The 23,128-nt window shown below is 48.5% G+C and overlaps 1 protein-coding gene across 1 annotated transcript in view; it reads left to right on the forward strand.

Annotated features, from left to right (window-relative positions):
- Positions 1–23,128, forward strand: part of XYLT1 (xylosyltransferase 1) — a gene marked incomplete at its 5' end in the record, with an annotated part of 154,266 nt that overhangs the window by 104,195 nt on the left and 26,943 nt on the right. The window contains one exon of the mRNA XM_084271336.1: positions 17,582–17,662. Within this exon, the coding sequence (XP_084127462.1) occupies positions 17,582–17,662 (81 nt within the window). The remainder of the gene's footprint in view (positions 1–17,581; positions 17,663–23,128) is intronic.

Raw genomic sequence — 23,128 nt, forward strand, 5'->3', positions numbered from 1 at the left:
GGGCCTTTCAGCTGGACGAATTCCAGGGGTGGTTTCTTCCTGGGGCAGTTCTTGAAGGCCATGCATCTCTGTTGCAGCCGCCCTGAGCTGCATGGTGAGTGCTGGGCAGGCATCTGGAGGGCTCGCTTCCCTTTCTGTCAGAGGCTTCTCTTACCAGAACTGATGGAAACGGGCTTCCTCTCCACAATGTGCAAGTAAAAAGCCTTTTTCAGTGCTGTGACTTCAGTTCCAGTGACTAATAGGGACAGTTAGATTCTTTTTTAATATAGAATAATATAGCTATGCACCCTGAAAATGTTACCTCATCACATACATCCACGAGTCTGTTTCATTTTCGTAGTGGAGATACTGTAAATTAATTCTGTCTAATCTTTAGGAAGGCATTACCCCTCCACATACGCTGGGAGTGCTGATTGTTTTTCCAGGAAATAGGGAATAGGGGCTTGGCACAGGTTTTCCTTCCTTCCGACCTCACGCCGCGATTCATCAGGTAGTGGGCTGGGCAGTCTGTGCTCCTCTCCCTGGTTACTCATCTGGCAGGGGGCTTGGCTAGGTTTCCCTGCATAAGAACATATGAATTTTGTGGATTAATAGTTTTTATCCAGAGCTGCTTCACATTAAGCTTTCGCTTCCCATCTGCCATTCCATCTGTAACGCTGAAACCTTTACTGCTTCTCTTCTGATAATAAAAGCTAATCCAGCCTTAGAAGTCAGGAAAACACATTCAGTATGTGGGGTTAATACTAAATGATGAAGCCTAAATCTGCCCGGGGAGCGGTCTGGTACGTTCACAGGCTGCATTACAATTGCTGGGAGCCCTTCATCCTTCAGAAGAGATAGCCAGAAGCAGATGTCAAGGATCATACTGTATAGAGGCAGGGGAAATAATACTAGAACCGTTCATTTTGGGAGGGAAACAATTAAAAATGTGCAAAATAAACCGTATGCAAGCCAGGAAAAGTCAGATTACTGTTCTCCCTCGTGCTTTGGTGTGTAGTTTGTGGAGTCTGTAGGTCCAGCACCTAGCACAACAGAGGTCCTAATCCATGTGCTTCTAGTGGTTTCTGCAGTAAAGCGCTGGGAAATGGAGCCTGGGTATAAAGGTGCTTCCAGCAGGAATACTGGGTTTCCCTGCAGTCACGAGGGAATATGCCATTTATTGGCCCATGTGAAACGATGTGGTGCAGTGTGGAAGCTCATCCCTGATCAGCTCTGTTAAACTTTCTCAACAGGGAAAGGAGGGATTAGATGGCTGAAGGCAGAGCTCCAAGGAGGGAGTTGTGTGAGTGCCCCTCCTCTTGCTCTGGGGTTGTGGCTAAAAATCTGGCACAAGCCTTCTGGGTTCTCCAGAACATAGTTATTGCATTCATAAAGAAATGAGGGAAACTACAACCTTCCTCCCTTTTGGGGTGTTTTGGTGGGTTTTTTTTTGGTGGCTTTTTTCTATGGGTTAAAGTCTTTTTTTGAGACCTTCTTTCAAAACTCTGTGGGAAGGCTATTGATGTCTTTAACCTCTTCCTTTACATGGGTATCTATCTGCATTATTTATCAGCTCTGACAAACAGCATCAGGTAGTCAACCTTATGTTTGGGGACTGAAATTTCACTCCCAACAAGGTGAACTACGGCAGAGCATCTATCGATGCTGAATGTTTAATGTGCGTTGCAGGAGTCCTTGGATAATGTGGCAGGTGAAGTGTTGCACTGCTTTAAATTAAGGAGTTTAATGAGATCATTTAACAGTGAATGTCATGGCAGTGCTTACCTGGCCACAGAGCTTGTATAAGGAATAACCATAATGAAACGTTTGAACTGGTTATAATTTAAAATCACTGAGCCTCAGTCACCAAAAGGATCACCAAATCTAATTGCCAGTTAATTCTTGGGCTTTAATAAAGATCAAGCAAAATTATCAGCAGAAGCTCGGGGAGTGTGTCAGAACAGTGGGAAAATGGAGCTGGGAATGCAGGCCCAGCCACGTTCCCTTGTGCGAGCAATCCGGAGAGACAGAAGAACTGAAGAGGAACCCAGGCAGCTCCTCACGTTCTGCTCCTGGCACTGGATTAGGATAAAGGTTGCACAGCCCTGTGTTCCATAAAGGCCTGTGTTGGGAGGGCTCAGCCAAGCAAGACACATTCCATGGAGGTTTTGGTCTGGAACTTGAATGAAATGCGTGTCCCAATACAAAGAGCATCTGGGAAGGGTGGCTGCAGAGGCCAGGGAGCAAATGGCACTGCTCCTTTGAGCAGGTGCCAGTTTAGCATAAGTGATGGAGATGATCTTTGTCAGCCAGAATCACGCTCAGAAATTAGGAAAAATGGGCTAACGAATTGTTCCCGGCTGACCTGCTCTGGTCTCCTTGTGTTGTCCTCTGGTGAGCAAGGTAACACTACTAATGCTGCATAGCAATATTCATCTGCAGATTTAAATGCTCCTTTAGAGACTTGAGGGATGCCCTTTGACGTAGGCAAAGCTTTTTCCTGGGTTGATGTTTCTAGCCCAGTCAGCCAGCAGCAGGCTGACTCTGTCCCTCGTGTCCTCCAGCAGATCTGCTCTCCTGACTCTTTAGGAGAGTTGTTAGCAAAGATAACCAACCAAAATCAACAGTTTTATTGCAACTCCTGCCAAATCCAAATGTGGTAGACAGCCTGCTAGTGATAAAGCTGGCCCTTCCCTTCATCCATCATTTTCACAGCTTTCATCTCTGATCACTTCTGTGGCCAGGCCCAGCGCTGGGGCTCTGCTGGGGCTGCTGCCTTTGGATAAGAAGAAAGAAAACTGAAGACAAAGTGGTTGTGTGAAAAATCAGTTATTTAAAATTCTTCTCCTCTGTTAGCAGCCAAAGTCTTGGTTAGTGTGAAGCCAAAGCAGTGACTTCTGAGCGAGGTGCTGAGGGTGAAGGGAATGGCATGGCTGTCATGCTGGGGGCAGGTGGACATGATTCCGACCAACAGGTCTTAGAATGAATGTCAACCTTTGCGAAAATGCTTCCAAGTTATTTTTCAGGTGCCAGAACTACTTGGGAGAACAGCAGCTTCCTTGTCTTAGCAGCTTCCTTGTCTCAGCCGTTGGCCCGGATTCATCCCCTGCCAAACATGGTGACTGCCACGCTGTGTAAATGACCTCGGGGTGATTTTGGCCCTGTCACATTTACCATGACCCATCTAGATTCCACCCAGGCGGCTGAGCAAATGGCAGAACTCTTGAAGCAGGTGACTGGGAGAATGAAGTGAGAGAAGGTGGATTGCGTGGAGTGAGCAGAGCTGCGGCCAGCTGCCCTTCTGCAGTGTGCGGGCATGAAACGCAGTGCTGGGACTGGGAAAAGCTCTTCCTAGAAGGGAAATGGAGAACTTCGCTCTCACATAGAGCACTCCACACTGTAAGAAGTGTCTGAGGCCCCACTGCTCCTTCTTGATGGGTGTGAGCTTGGAAATGGAAGCTGCAGTGGCAAACAGGATTATGGCCCCTGCCCATGGGCAGCTCTGCTCGCCCTCTCTGCTTTCTCATCAGTGTGACTTGGTGTAATTTAACACTTTGATGTCTGGCTGAGATTCAGGCTTCAGAGCTGTCTCACAGGTGTCTCCATCCCGGCAGCATCTCAGCCTGTGCCTGTATAAAAGGTGCCAATTTTCCGGGCCTGGACTTGACCTTAGGCCCTGGCCGAAGCGGGGCGTTGCCGGGCTGTTCAGCAATGCAGCCCTTGCTGCTAGAACAACACACTGGGCACTGAGTACCCAGTGCAGTATTCCTTGAAGTGCCCTTTGGAATGGTATCCAGAGCTGAGGTGCTGGTGAATCGTCCCCATGCACCTGGACAGAGCACAGAACTGGCAGCACTGGCAGGATGACATCTGTTAAGGTGCCAGCACCTGAGTTTTGTATCTCACTGTTGTTGCTGACGTTGGATGTGGCTTTGTTTGCTCAGAATATCTTTATCTGGCATGACAGACGTCAGCCTGCTCTAAATGCTTCCCAGGGAACCTTTTTTCCTGTCCAAAAGGAGCCTTATCAGTGTTTTTCTTCAATCTGCGTTCTCTGAGGATTTCAGGTGCGCTTCCTCCTTAAATCTCTCAAATAACCTTTTCTTCCCCTCTTTCCTTGCTTTGCCCATGCAGTTGCTTGAGATTTAGATCTGTTTTGAAGGTGATCTTTGGTTTCCTATCTCACTGCTCTGTTTTACTGTTAAATTACCAGGGGCTGGCAAAGCAGTGGGTTTGTGCATGGCCACAAAGGGGTGAGCTGAAATGTTGACGTTACTGTGGCTTCATAATGTTCTTTCATAGAACCCCAGACTGGTTTGGGTTGGCAGGGACTTGAGAACCCATCTAGTTCCAACCCCTGCCATGGGCTGGGACATCCTCACCAGCCCAGAATCTACAGCTGGTATTAACATTGTGTTTACTTGGAGCTGGTGGCTGTGAGTGATGGGTGACCCACCTTTTCTCTGGCAGCCCCAGCAGTGGGAGTGACTCTTTCTCCACCTCTGTAAAGCAGCTTTCGCTCTGGGGGCATTGTGACCTCTGCAGCTCTTGGGAACTTTTTGGGCTCTTTAACCTTCTGCAATGTTCTCTTAGCCTGGCAGCAGAAAGGCAGGCATCCCACACTGGAGGCTGGTTTGGCTATCCAGGCACCTCTGCAGATAAAGACCTTCAATAAAACACGTTTTTAGAGCAGGGCATTACTCAGAGCACCCTGGTACTTGGCAGCACATTATCCTGTTGATTACAGTGCTAAACATTCAGCCCTTCAGCTCTTCCTGTGTGAGCTGGAGCATCTGAGCCAGTGCCTGAGATCCCTGGGAGCGCAGCCTGGCAAACGGGAGCCCCAGATCCTGAGTGTCACAGTCTGATGGGCACTGCAGCATCAGAGTATGGACTGTCCTGGCCTGCCTGGTGTCCTCCTCTGTCCTGGCTCTGGGACACACAGAGGTTCTCCAGCAAAGAGCCAACGGGTTTTCATCTGTTTGCCATCTGCCTTCGGGGTGCAATTTATTTTTTAGTTAGTTGTGACTGAAAAAAGGAGTTGGTCTCCTAAAAGAGAGTTAAATGTGAGTCCTCCCTGGATACCATTCAGCCTGGTCTGTAAATGCTGACTGTGCAGCTGTTGTGGTGATGTGTGCCACTGGTTCCTGGGCAACATGGTTACATCCTTTGGCTTTGGGATGCCATAATAATACCTAGAGTATATTTTGGTAAGAGTCACTAGTGTGTTGGGGCTGAGGAGGGCATTAAGCAGCACGAGGGGTCTTGCCAGCTCAGCTATTTCTCCTTCATGTCTCCTTCAGGGCTACCCATGAAACCTGGCTTTCCCTTGCAACTTGGCTTTGTGGACAAATACTCTGGGACAACCAAGTCAAAAAAAAGGGTCCTTCATGCCAGGTGGCTCTTGTACTTGAAATACACGATTAGCAAAATTCCCCAGTAGCTGAGCCGTACTGGTGCTCAGCTGCTCGTTGTGTTCCTGGGTGGAAGCTCCAGTGGGGTTTGAGAGCGCAGCAGGATGTTGGGTATTTGGGAAATCCCTCGTGGGATTTGCTCTCCTGCCCCATTGCTTCGAGTGCCTTTTACTCTCTGGATTCACTCGTGAGGTGTGTAACGGAGCTGCAGAGGAACGTGGCTGGTGAGGCTGCGTGAGCAGAGACTCCCCAATCTCCCTTCAGCAGTGTTTGGGCTGGGATTGGTTTGTTGGCTTGTGGTGTGGGGTTTTTTTTAGAAAGTTCAGTAAAATCATTATCAAACTCCAGAAGCTAAAACTGCTTGAGAGAGGGAAACACTCCTGTTACAGCATCGCATTTAAACACGCTCTCTCGTCGTGGCCTCGCTGAATCCTCTCAGGAAATTAAAAATCTGTTGAAATTGCCATTAAGGCAGTTTTTTGTTTAGATCTCAGGATGCCACTTACAATGAAACAGCTGCAAAATAATATCTGGTGGCAGTTGAAAGTGAAGATGGAACAACAACATGTGCCATTATACCTTTCCCAAGTCACTCTTAAATAGCTGCGAAGCGAAAGGCGGTCACAGGGTGAGCAAGAACGTTGCTGTGATTCAGCCTTCCAGGGGTGATATTGAAAAGGAGAGGACAGGAATGCAGGAATAAATGAACTCTTTTCCTCCAAAGTAGGGCTAAAATTGTGAGAGCTGAGTGGTGTTTGATGTTGAAGATTTTTCAACCAATTTATACGTAAACTCTGGTGCTGATATTAAATTAGGTGCTGCAGCAATTGTTATTCAGGGGTTTACTGCATGTGAATGAGCTGAACAGAACACTTCACAAGTGAATTAAAGCAGCTTTGGAACAACAGATATTTTTTAGAAAGCACGTCTCTATAAATAATGTGCAGGGTTTTAATAGTCCTGCCTAGTGCCAGCCAGTCAAAACGTTAGGCCTGGAGGTTTTGTGGAAGCTCTGACCTGGTGCTGTCCGTGTTCCAGACCCAGGTTTGCCCTGCGATCCCGGGTGGGATTAGGGCCTAGTTGGCTTTTACAGCTGCACCTTATTACTTCATCTCTGCTCATCCTGCACAGTGCTGGTAGTCACAATGTGTTTGTGTGATACTGCTGAATCTCTGGTGCTGTTAAGTAAGTTTGGGCCTGTGGTTCTGTAGTTCCAGGCTGCTCGGAGTGGCTGCGGCCTGTTGTAGAGCACATCACGCTCTGCTGCACGCTGTTTGATTATATCCATCGTTCAGCACTGCTTGATGAACCAGCTGTAGGCACAAGCATCCCTAACCTTTCATCAGGATAATTGCTGGTTCATCAGGAGCTGGTTCGGGGCCAAGGCTCTTCCAAACACAGGCTCCATCTCTGCTGAAGTTTGCTCTCCCCAAGTGGTTTCCAGCAAGTGATTTGCAGCGATTCTTTCTTGGGGCAGCTGATGACTAAAAGCTCTATCGATCCAAATCAGTTATTTGTGTCACACTGGGGCAGCCTTGGAGGACACTGACTCAGGTCATTGAACTCTGAAGGTGGGATGTGCCATGCCAGTCAGGTGCAAGGTAGCTTCATGGCAAGGGCTTGCAGGAACCTGTGTGCTCTGTGAGGGTCTGGGTCATTGCTAAGCCTTTGGAGAGGTGGTATTGTGCAGGCATGGAAGCTGTTTGCCCAGGGCTCAGGTCATGTTGCTGGTGGCAGCTACAGAGCTACAGCTGAAGGCTGAAACACCCTCATCTCTCTTCTGTACGTGAAACTGGGACACATGGCATGTCAAGAGGTACCAGTGCTGGGGATGATCACAGAGTGCCTGGAGGACCTTCAGGTTTGTGAACCATCGTGACCCAGGAGGAGCGAGGCAGCCAGGACGTCACTCCAGGTCACCTCCAGGCTGCTAGGCAGTGGGGCTGGGCAGCATCAGGAGCACAGTTGGTGACACACCACCGTGCCTTTCCAATGGTCTTTTCTTGAGCTGAAGTGAACCACAGGTTCTCTTCTGATCTCGTGGTTAAATAATGCTGTATCGGTTGCAGCTCCATGGAGCAGCACAGGGTTGGGGGGAATACCAGCCTCCCACCCTCCCAGTTATGTTCACGTCAGCCCCAGTTACATCAGCTGTTGGATCTTTATGTTCCCTTTGTAGTTTTCTTGTTCAGACCTCCCCTCTGGCACACATTTGTGCCCCTCATCCCAGCGCTGCATTCTTCACAGGCTTACTCCAGAACAGGCCCAAGGAAGAGCAGGGCAGGTCATCAGCTGGCACCAAATAAGATTACTGCTCAGCCCTAATAAAGGTAACAAAACGTGACCTTCTGTTGTTAAACCCAATTAAGTTTCCTTCCATCAACTCTCAGTTCATTATCCCTTTCACCCCCCAGGCCCTGTTCTTCCATCTTTCCAGGCTCGGTGCAGAATTAACGTTCAATCCCATTAGCCTGACCCCGTTTTCCTCATCGTGCCTTCTGGTCCTTTGAACTGATGCGCTCCGACAGGTTGATTCAGCAGCTCAGGGATCAGAGGGAGTGGCAGGCCCCAGAGGAGCTTAGGGAAGGGACCGGGGTGCTCCATCTCACTTTACTTCCAGATGAGCTTTGTGAAAGGGCCTCAGCCATGGGGGCTTGCTGGGAGGAGGATGGCTCTTGGCCTCATCCCTGGTGCAAGAGACTACCTAGCTCCACTCTTGAGGGTGGGGTGGGGGGCGAATCGCTGTCCCTGGGAAGCACCCGGCAGAGCCAGAGTGAGTTATGTCTCAGAAACTGAGGGACGACCAAAATTCACTATTTAAACTTGGAAGGAAGGGAGCATTTTTTATTATAATTACTCTACCTAACGAGCAAATCATTTTTCTCATTGACTTGTACAAATACAATTTGGGATGGATGTGGGAGTGTAGAAATTAGATGAAGGGAACGCTTGCTCTAAATCTGTGCTCGTATTTCACTTTAATTTCTTTTACACAAGACTCCTGGTAATTCAGTTTTAGGGATGGTGAAAAAAATTGCTGAATATAAAATAGACCATGTAAAATACACATGGAGTGGAGGAACCAAAAGCTCCTGTTTGGCCCAATATCTAGAATTTTCTCGTTTAGCCACAGTCTCACTAATTTGAGTAATGGACTTGATAATTTTTGCAGCTCCCTCCACTTGCTTATTTAATCAGCGATTATTGTTTTCATCGAAATGGGATGTGCAGTGGAGGCAGGAGAGGTTCTCCATGAATATGCAAGAGCAGGCAAACCCTAGAAGAACGCAAAGCAGGGAGCATCCTTCTGTACTAAATAAAGTCCCAGGGCTTTGATAAACCTAAAAGTCTATCATGTTTAGTTTTAATAATTAAATATCCTTGGGTATTAGCAGCTGGTAAGGCAAGTATTTCACTACAATTTATTTTTTAGGATGCTTTTCAGCAAATTGGGCTCAGTTCTTGTGGGATTGGATGGCCATGTCTGGCTGTGTAGTGCTGTGTCCCTACAGGCCATGTCCTGGCACAGGCAGGAGGGTGGCTGGTGGTTTGGTCCCTCAGGAGTCCTGGTGTTGGCTGGTTGAATGTGTTAGTTTTCCCTCCTGGTCTCTGCATGGACGCAGTTGATAGTGGTGGAATTGTTGCTGTGATCACAGGTAAAGGGAACTCTGTGAAGCGTGCGCTGTCTTGGCAATGATGGGGCCTTATGGAAAAGGGCGTATTGGGAGCTCTTCCTGTGGAGGATGGACTGCTAGGAAACCTGTGAGGAAGGAAAAAGAGCAGTTCTCAGGGTGATGGGAACCCAGTGCTGATCTGTATTCACACGCTGCCCGCACCTGCTAATGACATGCCCTCTCAGCCTCACCATCCCACCCCTACACTGGGAAACACCCCAAAACTTGTCCTACCCTTCCCCATAGCCCATTCCAAGGACATGGAGCCTGGCCTGGCTTACACTACCATAAACTGACTGCACTGCACTGGTTTTGGAGTCTGCCAGGCACGGGAACGGGATGCAATTCAGCATGCTCAGGGCTTTAGCAGCTGGAAAGAGGGCAGGATAAAGTCCTTTTTCCATTGGTTAAGGGAATTGCAAGAGGGAGCTCGTCTCAGTGCTGAGGGTACTGAGAGTATAGGGCTGTAAGGAACAAAGGGCTGGTTAATTTGTGCACTGGATACTTTATGTACAGCTCTTCCAGTGTGCCCCTGGTAGAAGAATGGGCAGAAGGTGCATTTACCAAATGTTTGGGTCATCCCACAAGGTACATTTGCAAGTGGGAGAGAAAACTGTGGTAATCATACAAACTGTTAAATCAGAATATGCTGAAAAGAGAGAAAAGACCCCCCCACCTCCTCCTTGCAAGATGTTCTTGGGTGGTTGTTTTTTCCCTTGCAGGGTTAAAATGAAGTAAATAACATCATTAATTTTTGACATTTGGGCATGAATCCTCGTTACACAGGCACGTCAGTGTAAATAGCACCAATGCTGCAACGCTGTGTGGCTTTAACCTCTTCAGGTGTGCTGCTGCCTCCTGCTCACCGGCTGTCACAGTGATCCCTTGTGTCAACACCCCGCTTCCTTAGGGACGGAAATGTAAAGTACAATAGGCCTTTGGCAGCCTGATGCTAAAGGAGCCTCTCTGGGCTACATTCTCACAGGCAGCCTGTGTTCGTTAGCATCCTGCTCTGTGTTCAATCACTTCACTCAGGCTTGATAGAAAAAGGTTAAAAGTGCCCAGACTTGGACTCAGTGATGTTGCCCACCTAACTGGTGTGATTTGTCATGAAAATCACCCTTCCTTCCATTTATCTTAACCACAGCTATCTTGAAAGGTGCTGACTAAAGTGTTAATGGCAGCTCTTAGTTCCCCATGAGGTTCAGTGCAGCGTGGGCGAGCTCACCTGCCCCTTGCTTGCACTGATGCTTCTCCTCCTTTGGTGCTCCTCCTGCCTTGGTGTCATTAACTGGGGAGGAATTCACTGTGAACCAGAGCAGTGGCTGTTCCCAGCCTGTCCTCTGTAAGTCTGCCATGGGGCACTGGGAGTAAATAGGGACATGAGCAAGTAATGTATGTGGAGTTGAGCTGAGCCACGGTGTGCCTGCCAAGGGACTGGAGTGGCAGCTGTGCCCCTCTGTGTCCCCCCATTGACTGGGAGGGGGGTCCTACTGCAGCAGGACGTTGCATCCTGCTTGTGAAGGCAGGAGAGCCCCAAAGCACATACATGGCTTATCCCTTCCATGCCTCATAACCACAGCAGGGGTGACGATATTTAACCAGTGACTCTCCCACAGAACAGAAATTAAACCAGAAGGTTGTATATTAACTGGTTTTTGTCAATCTGCTGATTTGTGTTGGTGGGATCAACAGCCAAAATAGGCTGGAAACAAACTGGAAATGTGCCAGAGCCAAGATAATGGGCTAAAATATGGTGAGACAAATTGTGTGTACCCCAGGCATGCAGAGAGTGAAGTGGGGTACAGGCAGACGTGGCAGCTCTCTCTCTCAGAGAGCTTTCACAGCCTTCTCTCTTCTTTTTTATGCCCATGAACCAAACCTTCTGCTTGGCGCCCAGGCCCAGAGGAAATGAGCCTGCTCTGACTGGCACCTTGTTTTGGAGAGCTGACTCATGCCTGGAGCTGAGATATTGCTGAGTGAGCAGCAAAGCTTTGAGTGGCTTACTAAAAATGCTGAGCATTATAGCTCAGGTTATAATTGGAAGTGTTTAACCCCCCCATCGTGGTATTTTCTGTTCACCAATCTGTGTTGGTTTAATTTCCAAATGCAGATAACAGGAATGCCAGCAGGGTTGGGAAACAGTTTGTCCCCACACTGATAAAGATGTGCTTTCCTCCATCCACGGGTCAGCTAACCTGACATCTCCACTAACGCAGGGGGAAAGGGCTTCTGCTGTGCTGTGATAGATACCTGCAACGAGTTTTCCAGCCCTTATCGAAGTCTGACACGTGTCTTTGCCTTGACATAAAAATATTTGTTGGAAATGAGCAGTTACAGGCTTTTCTGGCAGAGGCTCTGTCTGGTGCTCGAGCTGGGGGATGTGAGATGGGGGAAAAAAAGATACTAGTGATGGAGCTGATCACTCCTAAACTCAAATAGAGAAATAAACAGAACATTGTGTAACAAATCAGGGTGAAACATCTCCTCCCTTCCTAGCAAAACACATCCAGACCAGGCTATTTAGGGAGTAATTCATCTTGCTGTTGCTTTGGTTGTGTTCCTGTGCTCCAGGTTCTGTGTGGTTCCACGTTTGGAAGGTGCTTCAGGAGCTTTTGTTACTCAGGTGGGTTTTTGGTTGTTGATAAGCACATGTATGGTGGAGGCTGGGCGATTGCATGAAATGAGGTTTATGAAAGGAAGCCCACTTTAAACAATGCCTTTCATAAGTTCACTGTGAAGCACATAGGTTGCTCTGAAATTGGGGGAAGAGCTGTGTATGACACGGCATGCCAGGATAGTGCTTCTCTTATCACTTCACTTGTTATCACAGCAGTAGGGATGTCTCTGTCACAGACAAACGAGTTCCTGGGGTGGGTTCAGAGGCTCCTGGGACCAAGGGGAATTTTTAAAGGCGTTTTGTAACCATCACCGAGTTAAGTCTCCAAGCAGGGGTGAGCTGTGTGATAACATCCATCATACTGATGGACAGGCTGATACAGGACTGGATTGGCCTCCCTGGAAAAGCCTCCTGACCGGGCGTACCTGTGTGCCGAAGAGATGGCAGCTCAGTTAGAGGACAGCTCTCAGCTCCAGCCTGTGTGTGAGCTCATTGCATGTGCTACAAGTAATTTCTGAGTCTGTCATGTGAGTGCTGCCTGGTTTCAGGAGGGTTCTGCAGTTAAGCACACACTGCAAAGTGCTGTACCAGATCAGAGGGACGGTGACTGCACTTGGCACGGGGTGGGTGATGAGATCCCGGGTGATTTAAACACTCATGTTGAAACTGCACTGTAAAATGCAAGTGGAGTGGTTTGCTTTATGCCAGGCAAAGAGCTGAAGAAAGTCAAAAGCAGCAATTGTAGAAGTTTTAATGAGCGCATGTGGTGAGAGTTTTATTATCATAAAACTGTAGGCTTTCCTGGCTGACACAGGGCTGGAGTTTATCATTAGCCAGAGGCAATTCAGGGTTCCATGGGATGTAGCTGGAAAACATTCCAAACAAATGAATATTCTATCTTAAAAGAATAATGAGACGTTGAGGGTTTTTATAAACTCCAAAGTTTGCTAAACCAATATCTCTAATTAGACGAAGAAACTCTCCATAGAGGCTTTAGCATCAGCGGCTGTGCACACAGCAAATGTTCTAAGCATTTACATATCAAATACTGCTGGCAGCGTTTTGGCTGCAGTCCAGAGCTGTAGATAGTTTTAATCACGTTTGTTCATTAATCCTTGGTGGAATTCTCTTATATGGTCTCTTTAGGATTTCCATTTAAGCATGTGCTGCAGCTTGTCAGCAGTGGGCTTATTTATTTATTTTCTGGATGCCATCTGAAGCTGGGAATCAGGTTGTGGAGCTTGGGAAGCAGATGACAGAGTGTATTCTTTTTCCCTCTCTTGTAACCAGGCGTTTCTGCACTGTCACTCACAGAGGTGTACTCAGCAGTGTGACATTTAGAGACGACTTTCACTCTTTCAGTCTGTGTCAGTGCTGTTCTCTGCTGTAGGAAGCAGGCAGGGGTTGAATAGGAAGCAGCAATTCCAAGTACAGCGAAGATGACTGACTGTGTGGCTAGTAAAGTACCTTGAGAGTTGTCCAACACTGGGGTAGCTGCATCCCCTGTGTCCTGAGCATCCCAGTGCTCTGAACACACCCTGTGACTCCCAGCCCCAGTGGCAGCGCTGGAGCAGAACTCTCATCCCACAAGGACCGGAGTGGCTGAGCTGCTACAGCAATAGTTTCCTTCCATTACCTTGTTCCTCTGTCAAACCTGACTTGAAAGACAAACCAAACCATTTAATCCTAAGAGCAGAGGTGTTAACAGTCATCTGGAGCTTCCACATGCAGTTGGTCTCTGGAATTGTGTCTGTCTGCATTTTTATGGTACGTTTCACCAGTGGCTGCTGCTGTGGAATCGGCTTCTCTGAGACACACCTGCTGTGCTAATATTTGTTCTGGGATAGATAGTGAGGGCTAAATAGAGCCCTCCACTTTCTACGTGATTTTAGGTGTCAGAGTCTGTTAAATTTGTGGCTACAACCGGGGTCAGGGTGCTCTGAGCATCCCCTCACACTGAATTGCCTTTGGGGAGAAGGGGAGTCATCGGGGGCATGGGTGAGAAGGTCAGGCTATGTACCCAGAGTCTGGAGGCTGCACCTGCCATGGGAGGGTTTCCCAGTGTTCGTGTGGTTCATCATCCTGCTGTCAGCAGCTCTTCCAGGAGGAGGGAGGTCTCATCAGCTTTTGCTTTTTCTGCTGAATCATTCTGCTGTTGTTTCCCTTCGTTAGGCTACCCGTGCACACAGCCACACATCTGCTGGGCAGCACGGTGGACAGGCCAGTACGGATCAGGATCCCTTACTGGAGGGAAGATCCCACCCAGTTCACTGCCAAGGGCTGTTGTGTTCCCAGCAGACACAGGGGCAAAGCTTATGGAGTGCACTGGACGCTGGTGCCAGTGGGAATTTGCACTAATTCTTTCCCATCTCATCTCCTGGATTTCTCTTCTTCCTCCCCATAATGTCCAGAAGTGTTTGCTTATCCTTTCTGAGACAGGACCTTGGGTGACTGGGAAACAAGAGACAGCTGCAAGTTGCATGGAGAGGCACTGCAGCCCCTGCAGCTTTCCAGGATGTACCTGAAATGAGGCTGTTTCTGGGAGACTTCAGGGTAGCTCACTTGAAGCAGGTATAAAGCTGAACCCTCCTGCCTGTGACCTCACCTGCTGAAGCCAGTTGGAGATGAGGAAGCCCCAGGTGCTGCATTGGGTCAGACAGACCAACAGCAGCCTGGCTGAAGCACCCCTCTGGAGAGGGGCACCCGGCTCTCGCCACATACGGTACAGCCCAAGCAGCACCAAAAAGGCAGAATCTAGCCCCAGAATCCAGCAGAGCACTTGCTCTTTCCTCCCTCTGATTCCCACACAAGCTCCCTTGTTTCCATACCTCTGTGCAGCCGGAAGTTTCTGCACTTTTGATCTAACTTGGCCAAGTTGTTAGGTGATTGTGTAAGTTGTGATGTATGAATGGCCCCATTGACGCGGGTGCTGTTCCGTACGTCCTTCGAGTCGCCCATGCATTGAAGTACCTGGCTGAGCCAAGGACGTGTATATTGGCCTTCACTGTCTCCCAAAAGTAACAGCCAATTGTTTGCCTGTGCTCAGATTCTCCAAAGACTTTCTTAATCTGTTTCCCCAGCTGTAAACTAAGGGGATCTCTGCTCCTTGCTTGAGGTATCACCAGGGCTCGGAAGCTTTGCCTGAGCCCCAGGAGCCCAGCACAGCCTGTGTTCTGCGCAGTGCTCGGTGTGGGTGTGTGCTGGGACACACTCGTGCTGCTTCCTGGGCTGACCTGCCAGCACGTGCAGACAAGGCAAACGTGAAGTCAGTGTTTCTCTTCCCCATTTTCCATGTTGGTCCCAGTGAACACGCCATATTCTGGAGTTACTGCAGGGCTCAGCATGTGGACGTGCAACTGGGCCCTGGGACACCTTAGCCCCAGGCCAGGGCAATTCACGGGAACACAGTAGCAGCAGACAGATGATGTAATAACAAGGAAATGAAAGTGGGAGCTGTGGGTGTGTGGGGGTGCACCCATCGGCTCCAGCCTCGTGCCCCAACTGTGGGAGGAGTCCCTCCTCACCCTTTATTCCTGTTGCCTTATGCACCAGGGAAGCCGATGGGAACACAATACGTGCATCACAGGGCTTTAGGCAGTACGTGCCCTGCTCTCCCCATCCCATGATGGTTTTATTTCCTTCTTAGGAAGGAAGAAACCTGTTGCACTTGTTACTTTCTGTTGGAGCGTGGTGGTTAGCAAAGCGTTCCATGCCAGGTTTGTGCTCAGCCCACGTCCTCCTTAGCATTCCCCAGGGAGTGCCAGGGGTGTTGTGGGCAGCTGGGCCAGGGGCACTGCGATGCCTTAGGGGCTCTGCTCCCACCCTGCATGAAATGGGGTAGCAGCCTGTGCCAGAGGCACCTAGGAAATGCCCCCCTGAAGCCAAAGGCTTCTCAAGGGTGGGGAGGAGTTCAGCAGCTGCATTAACATCTGCAGCATGTTTGGTACCTCTGATTTTCCCTTTCATGGCATCTGATGGAATAATTTGGAGGTGGTGCATGGTGTGCTCGTGGTGCTGGGGCTGGGGGAAGCGGTTTGAATGAAAGCCTCAGAGGAATTGAGCTGCTCCCATGCTGAGCATGGAATTGGCTGACCACATAAATCTAAATGTCAAATAACTAGAAAGTTCTACCAAATGGAAATGTGATGGTTTCTTTTCCTTGATGAAAGGAAGCATACTTAATTGACAAAGAGTAAAACTCTGTATAAATTTTTCCATATAAAAAAGAAATAATTATCAAAAGTAGGACCAAGATGCTACCAATGTTTTCAAGAAGAGGGAAAAATGTCAATTACTAATTATTTTGAGAGCTAAAAATCACATGGGTGTTTATAAGTGCTATAGGAAAAGTGCAAAGCATTGAAAAGCTTGTGTGGCAGCCCCAAGTCCAACTCCACTGGGTAGAAGAGCACTGCTGAAGAGCAAAATACAGGTTTGGTGAGTGATCTGGAAGGGCTGATGTTTTATTGAACGGTGTGGGTTGTTCCTTCCTTGATTGGATTTTCGTCCTGTAAGGACATTCAGGCCCAAGCACTTTCCAGGCTTGGTTATATTTCTAAAGCTCATCTTTGCGTGCCAGCTTTTGCCTAGAAACTCACCCGAAGATGTCAGCCATTGAAAGCATCTCATGTGGAAGCATCGCTAAGTAAATTCACTAAATGCCTATTCATCCCACTAAGACGGAGAGTCACTGGAGCAGCAAATGTGAAAATGGGCACAGCTTACTACACAGAAAGCAGTTTTCTGAGGTTGCCAAATTGAGCTGCGGTCTGACCCTGGGAGGTATCACCACTCACATGAGCGAGCACCCAAGGAGAGTCACAGCTCCTACAGCCGCTCACTGGGGCTGGGTGGCCTGGATAAGATCAGTGGTTAACTTGTTCTTTATTCATCGGGTCAGGGGAGTGAAACGCTACCTGGGAGGAGGGAGGATTTGGCTTGATGGGATGCACGGGCATTGCAGAGATGCTGATAACATTCCCCAGGCTCTTGCAGCCTGACCCCAGGAGTTAAACACGTTTTGTACAGGACTCTGGTTTAACTTGGGTTTCCACAGCCTAGAACAATGAAACAGTTTCAAGGTACAGTGCTACTGACAACTGTTGGAACTTCAGTCTTTCTGCCATTGCCCCCAGGATGGACCAGAATGGGGCTGTAGCTGCAGCGTGGTGCTGAGCACAGCTCAGGAGTCCAAGATCTTTTTAATACGATTTATTCAGTTTTCCCAAATACGCTGACCTAGATAAATAGAGAACGTTCTTCCTCCATTGTTAAAGCAATAACAGCCCACAAAAGCTGTCGAGCATAAATGGGTTCTTGGATGTGTCAGCTGAAATTCTGAAAACGCTGGTGTCAGATTGGCAATCAAACTAATTGGCATTAACCTCCTAAATCCCTCTGTTCCTATTAATTATATTGGGATTTTGACATCCACATTGTCTTGCTTTATGCATTCCAACCTTGGCCTCTTCTCTATTACAAGGATGAAAACAGATAAAATGCCAATAGATATTTAACCAAATTCCCTAGGAAGGACCTAGCGAAGCGTGTTAAGATGGGGCTGTCGATGCAGTCATCTCACAGCTGGATTTTCAGGCTCAGAAGGCGCTGAGCAGTATTGATGCAGGCTCTGCTACCGCGCTTAAAGCGTCTGCTGAGGCTTGATAGGAGATTCGTTCCGATGTGGTAAAGCTCTGCCCTTTGCAAGTGCAGAGCTTGCTTCCCAAAGCAGAGCAGGCCCTGAGGTTTAGCAGTGGGATGGCAGCTTTTCCAGCAGCTGCCTCCTTCGCCGAGGCTGTGGATGGCCTCACGTGAGAGCAGTAAGTACAGGGATTGCTCTAAGTGTAGTAGTTTCCACAGTGTAATTTGTGCAACTTTTGTTCTTTCCCTTGCAGGACAAATGACCAGTTGGTAGCATTCCTGTCCAGGTACCGTGACATGAACTTCTTGAAGTCACACGGGAGGGACAATGCCAGGTAAGCGGGTGCTTTCCTCTGCAGATTGTAGCTGTGGCACCGGGGGAGGGCGGGGTGGGGGGGTGAAGTGATGATTTTCCAGCGTTGCCTGAGGGAAGGAATCCCTAGTCCAGGAAAGGAAAGCAAGGAGGAGGAATCCCTCTCCCAAGGACAGCTGTTTCTAGGTCCAGAAGGGCTCCTCCACAAAGGTCTGCAGCAAAGCCCCATGCAAGCAGAGCACATCTGTGAGGAGCAGGAGCCTCTGCCAGCCTGTGCATGCTAGTGAGGGTGAGGAGGGTGGCTGGAGGGCTGTCAGCGTCTGCTAGCTTTGAAGTCCTTGGATCAGTATCTCTTCCATCCACCCTGAGCAGGTCTTGGGGAACAGAGAATGGGCTGTGTTGCTCCAGCTGCACCAGCAATGCTTAGAGCTCTGTGGTTTGAGGGAGCAGCAGTCACTGAACCCCGTGTTTCCAGAGATTTAAGCAGGTGGAAATTCTTTCACATCTGGCCACAGAAGTCCTCTTCTTTATTGCTAGTTTTTCTCCTCTTTGTTGCTGGTCTTGTACCATACCACCAGTCTTGCACCAGTTCCAGCACCTCCTATGCTGAGGCCCAGTGGCTTTGCACCTAAAAATACTGGTTTATTCTGCCTGGGTCACCATGTCATCTCTTTAGCCTGTGGAGTGCAGTGTGAGGCTGGGTTCAGATTGGGTACACAGGGGATGCGGCATGTGTTGTCGGCACAGAGGGTGGGTAGAACGATGCACTGGGGTCTCCCCTTCATGGCTGCTCTCCCTTATGTCACTAGATTAATTCTCTGTGGTGTCCCTGCACAAAAGAAGTCCTTGCCAGCATTCATCTTGTGCATGCAAAAATTCCCCAGCAGGCAGGAAAAAGTAATGCTGAGAGGAATAATGTTTAAATAGGAATCAAGAGTTTTCCCAGGAGAGGCTGTGGTGTGGGAAACTCAGTGTCAGAGTGACTGGCAGGCTCGGCTCTGGCTGACAGTAGAGAAATGGCCAGGGAAAAGCAGTTGGTGCACCTGGTTCTTCCCAAGTTCCCTGAGCTGGCTGAGGAGGGTAACTAATGAATTATGACATGCCTGCATCAAGCTGGCTCGAACATGCCAACCTCAGCTGGGTTAGAGCAATTTAGATCAATTAAACATACTAATCTGCTATTAATTTAATAATAAAGTGAGCTAATGTGCCACTTGTCCTCCCCTCACAGGAATAACAGCCCATTTATTAGTTCAGCGGTTCCCTTTGACTGTATAAACAATTAAATACCTTTTAGCCTATTGCAGCATGTTGCTGGGGTTTATTTTTTCCCTGGATTGGTACCACAGATTCTCTGTGTGCCCAGGAATGTAATGGGGGACACGAGTGCAGCTTTGCTGCCTCAGTCCTCTGTAGTCCCCGAGTCCCCCAGCACCCCTGCTGCTGCCTGAGGGATGAATGGATCCTTTCAGTCGCCCCTTGGCAGCTCCCGTGGTGGACATACCGTGGCTGCCCTCCTCCTGCGGAGCCCAGGCAGTGTGGAGGCAGGACTGGTGCCTACAGCTGCCGAACCTCCGGGTTGCTCTGGTGTTTGGTAAAATCCCTTCAGTTGGTGCTGAAAGCTGATGGGGAAGCAGCCAGCCCTCTGTGTGGTGGGTGAATTTCCAGCTCTGCACCCACCCGTGGAGGGAGAGCTGTGTCTGATGTGGGGATCTCTGGCCTGACCTTTCAGCTTAATGTGTTACCAACTGAGTCTCGTCCAAACCAGCAAACGTCCCCTCAGCTCTGCCCGTTTGACACACCGTTTCAAGCGACCCCTTTTCGTGCCCAGGCTGCTGCAGCAGTGGTCGTGCTGGTGAGGTTTTCCCTGTAGGCAGTGAGGAAACTCTCCAGCCTGGAATACCTGTGGTAAGCAAGGCAGGTGGGAGGCGACTGAAGGGCCGGGTAGGCCATCGCCCCGTGTCCTGCCCCACAGATGTCCCAGAGGAGCAGTGTCTTTTCTTGGAGAGTTTCCACAGCCAAACACAGTCACTTGAGAAACAGTCACTTAAGAGAAAGGCATGATTACTTGTTTTCTCTTAATTTTTCCAGATACTTCTGAAATTTTGCCTTTTGCTTTGCCCTGTCACAGCCCTTTGGAAAAGAAATGTCCTGTGAGGGGAATGGCATGGCCAAGAGCTTAGGAAGGTCTAGAAGAAAAGCAGCAGGCTCAAGGTTTGGCAACAAAAACTAAAAAAGAATTGAAAAAAGAGTCTTTTTGGAAAGAAGGTAGGACATGAGGCAGTCTCCAAGTTATTGGGTGACAGGAGCAAACTCCCTTCAGGCATCCCATCTCAAAACAGACAGGCAAACAGACCGTCACAGGACTCTGTTTGAAATGGGTAGCTGAAGCCATGCTAAGGGAGAGGACACTGGCCTAGACCAACTGCTGCCCCATGTACAAGGATCATTTTGCTGTTCCGAGGTGTTTTTCTCAGCACATGTGGACTAATAACACAGGAGTTCAGCATTTAACCATCACTGAAAGCAACGTGTAATCCTTGCTGCTCCTTTTAATTTGTGGATGAATAATGGCTCCTAAACAAAAAGCTTTTCAGCTGTGTCTCTGCTTTGTAAACAACCGGACACTGAATTTTAAGTCACTGTGGTCCTTGGATCATACAAGGGAGAGCGGAAAAGTAGAAGTGCCATCTTAAAGCTGAAAAGCTTATACAGCTCAATTACAATGCACTTTGTATTCCAGCCATGCTCACAATCAGTACATGTTTTACTGCCAAATAAGGAGAGAAACCAGGCTTCCTTTTATGAGAGGAGTTTTCTTTTAGTTATGCCAAAGTCATTAAAAAGTGCATCGCTCCGAATTTCCTTCAGTGGCCTCTGAGAAGGGAATGGGCATGGGAATGGCTCTGTAACTGAGCTGCAGAGGCGTTACTCCCCTGGAGAGCTGGGTGTGTGAGATGAGCCGGCTCACAGGGGCTGGAGTCGCTGCGTGGCACTGAGCAGGCAGCCCTTCTCTCCTCTTTGCAGTGTCTTTGCAGTAGCTGTACAAGTTGTTATGGCCTGGAACACCTGCAAGATTTGGGTTTCAGGCAGCTGGGTTATGTCTTATAAAATACAAAGAGAGTCAAACATGACATCTCCAGCAACAGGCAGGGAAGAGGGGCTTCTTATTGAAACCTCACCACAGCATCACTTGGGAAACAGTGTAAGCACGAGGTGAAGGCTGGATGCTGTGGCATCTTGAGGTATCTGGAGCTTATAGGCAGAACACAAACAGCTGAAGAAAAGGCTGTTAGAAGTTCTTTTCTCCTCAGTGATACTATTCTTCCCAGTTCTGCTGTCACCTTTCTGGCTTTTCACTTTTAGAGGTGCTGCTCAGCAGGCTTGCAAGCCTGTCCCAGTTCTCAGGCTAGAGACTCCTTGACTCCCAAAGGGCCAGAGCACATTCCCAAAGTCTCCACCATGTTCAGCCCTGTTCTGCTGACGTGTATCTGTTTCCCCACCTCTCAGACATGCCTTTTTCCTGCTGTCACACATGCTGTTCAGTGGCATTCTGTACACTGGCTTAATGGTGGTTTGGTGGCTGGTAAGAAAAGGGATCCCGCAGTAAATGCTCTTGTGTGTCATGCTGATGAATTGCCCAGTAAGTACCCAAATACTAGGGGAAAAAATTGATATGTTACCCCTGCTGCTGGAACAGCTTAACCACTCAGTGCTCAGCAGCGCTTACCTTGCTGCTCACATGAAATATTCCGTGGCTCATTTGGCTCAAGGCTCCCCCAGCCATTGTTGGACTTTTGTAAACACTTCAGTATTCCTCAGCCCACGGATCTATTTTTCGCCTGTAAGTAGCTCAGCCCAAGAGTTGTGAACCACAGTGACTGAAATAGCAACATGCATCTTCTGTGCTAAGAGACTGCACTTAGCAATTGTAAACGTTACAGGGAACTTTCAGATGTTCCTTATGGCTTCATGCTAAGTGTTCAGGGAGCCATGGAGCCTTTACTGCTTCAGCTTGACAGTTTGCCTCTGTGCAGGGCTTTTTTTTCAGTGTGGTTTTGGAAAACAATGCTAAGCTGTGAATGCAAAGAAAAGCAAAAAGAGGTTGAAGATGAGAGGAATCACAGAATCCTAGGGGTTGGAAAGGACCTTGGGAGATCATTGGGTCCACCCCCCCTGCCAAAGCAGCTCCCTAGCTCATGTTGCACAGATGGGCATCCAGACAGGTAACCCAGATGTGTCCTGACATGGGACAACATGGGTAGGATTTGGTCCCTGTACAGTGTTCAAGCGAAACCATCCACTGTTTCAGGAAGGTGCAGTGAGTGAGGAGGTTTGAAATCTTAGGTCCTGAGACACTGGATAAAATAATTATGGCAGGGAACATGCTTTTAAGTTGGACAGATATTGTCAGCCCTCTTTTACCCACAGGTCAATAGTCAGATTTGGCCGCTTGGAAGAATGTATAGAGATGGCTCACACTTGTCCTCAGTCACTTGGAAAATGTGAACCCCCGTTTCCTTTTCTTGCTTCAGTCACAAAGCATGCAGCTCCAGAGATGTCAGGCACAGTAGAAACACATGGTGAGATGCTGTTGTGGTGGACACGGGGTGTGCTCTGCACAGGGTGTCTCTCTGCATTGCCCGTAGGCACTGCACCACTGCAGTCAGCTGGCCTGATCCAGGAGCAGCATCACGCAGGTGAACTGGCCTCAAGCTCAGCCTCTCAGTCCCAGCAGCATTCCCAGTTTGGAGACTGCTTGGTCCAGTGGGCGTTGGGAAGAAGAGGAGGTGAGGGGACAAGAAATCTTCCAGAGAAGACGTACATTGGAGACAAACAGATGGCAAAAAGTCAGGTTTCATACCATTGCATCTGTGCTGAATTCATGCTACAGCTCTGCACAGTATCATTTGCTCATTTTATATAAAAAGGAACCAAATCACTTGAGTTCTCCCTGATGGTGAGAGGGGGCTGGTACATTTTTGTCCTTGTAAAAGCTGTTCCTGTGTTTCTTAAAATGATACCGTAAGCAAAGAGCAGCGGAAAGAAACCCCCAGGAAAGTCTTTGAAAGTCCATCTCGAGTCATGAGGGACTGTGTGGAACTTGTCAAAACAAGGCAATTCCTAGGAGAGCCATCGCTGCAGAAAATGCACTCCCCAAGTTTCCTACAACTAAAAATAACTTGTGGAACGCTTGACGAGTTTGCTCCCTGACCTGCAAGAGTAAAATCCTGAGAAGCATTAAGGGGTTTTAAAACTTCCTCTGTAAGAGAGATTCCTGTAGATGGAAAGTGAGATTTTCTCAGTAATGAAGGAAAAGGTGGGAAAGAAGAAAGAATCATTGAGGAATTACTTCTAAACATAACGCAGAGACATGGTAGGAGTAAACATTAAATGGATATACTGAGAAAATTACTGGTGAAGGAAGCAGAAACTAGTTCTGTAGAGTATAAGGCACCTCTTAAGCTTGAAAAAACTAGTTATGGCT

Source organism: Gallinula chloropus (genome assembly GCF_964237585.1).
Source record: "Gallinula chloropus genome assembly, chromosome: 15".
In the NCBI taxonomy this organism is placed as follows: domain Eukaryota; kingdom Metazoa; phylum Chordata; class Aves; order Gruiformes; family Rallidae; genus Gallinula; species Gallinula chloropus.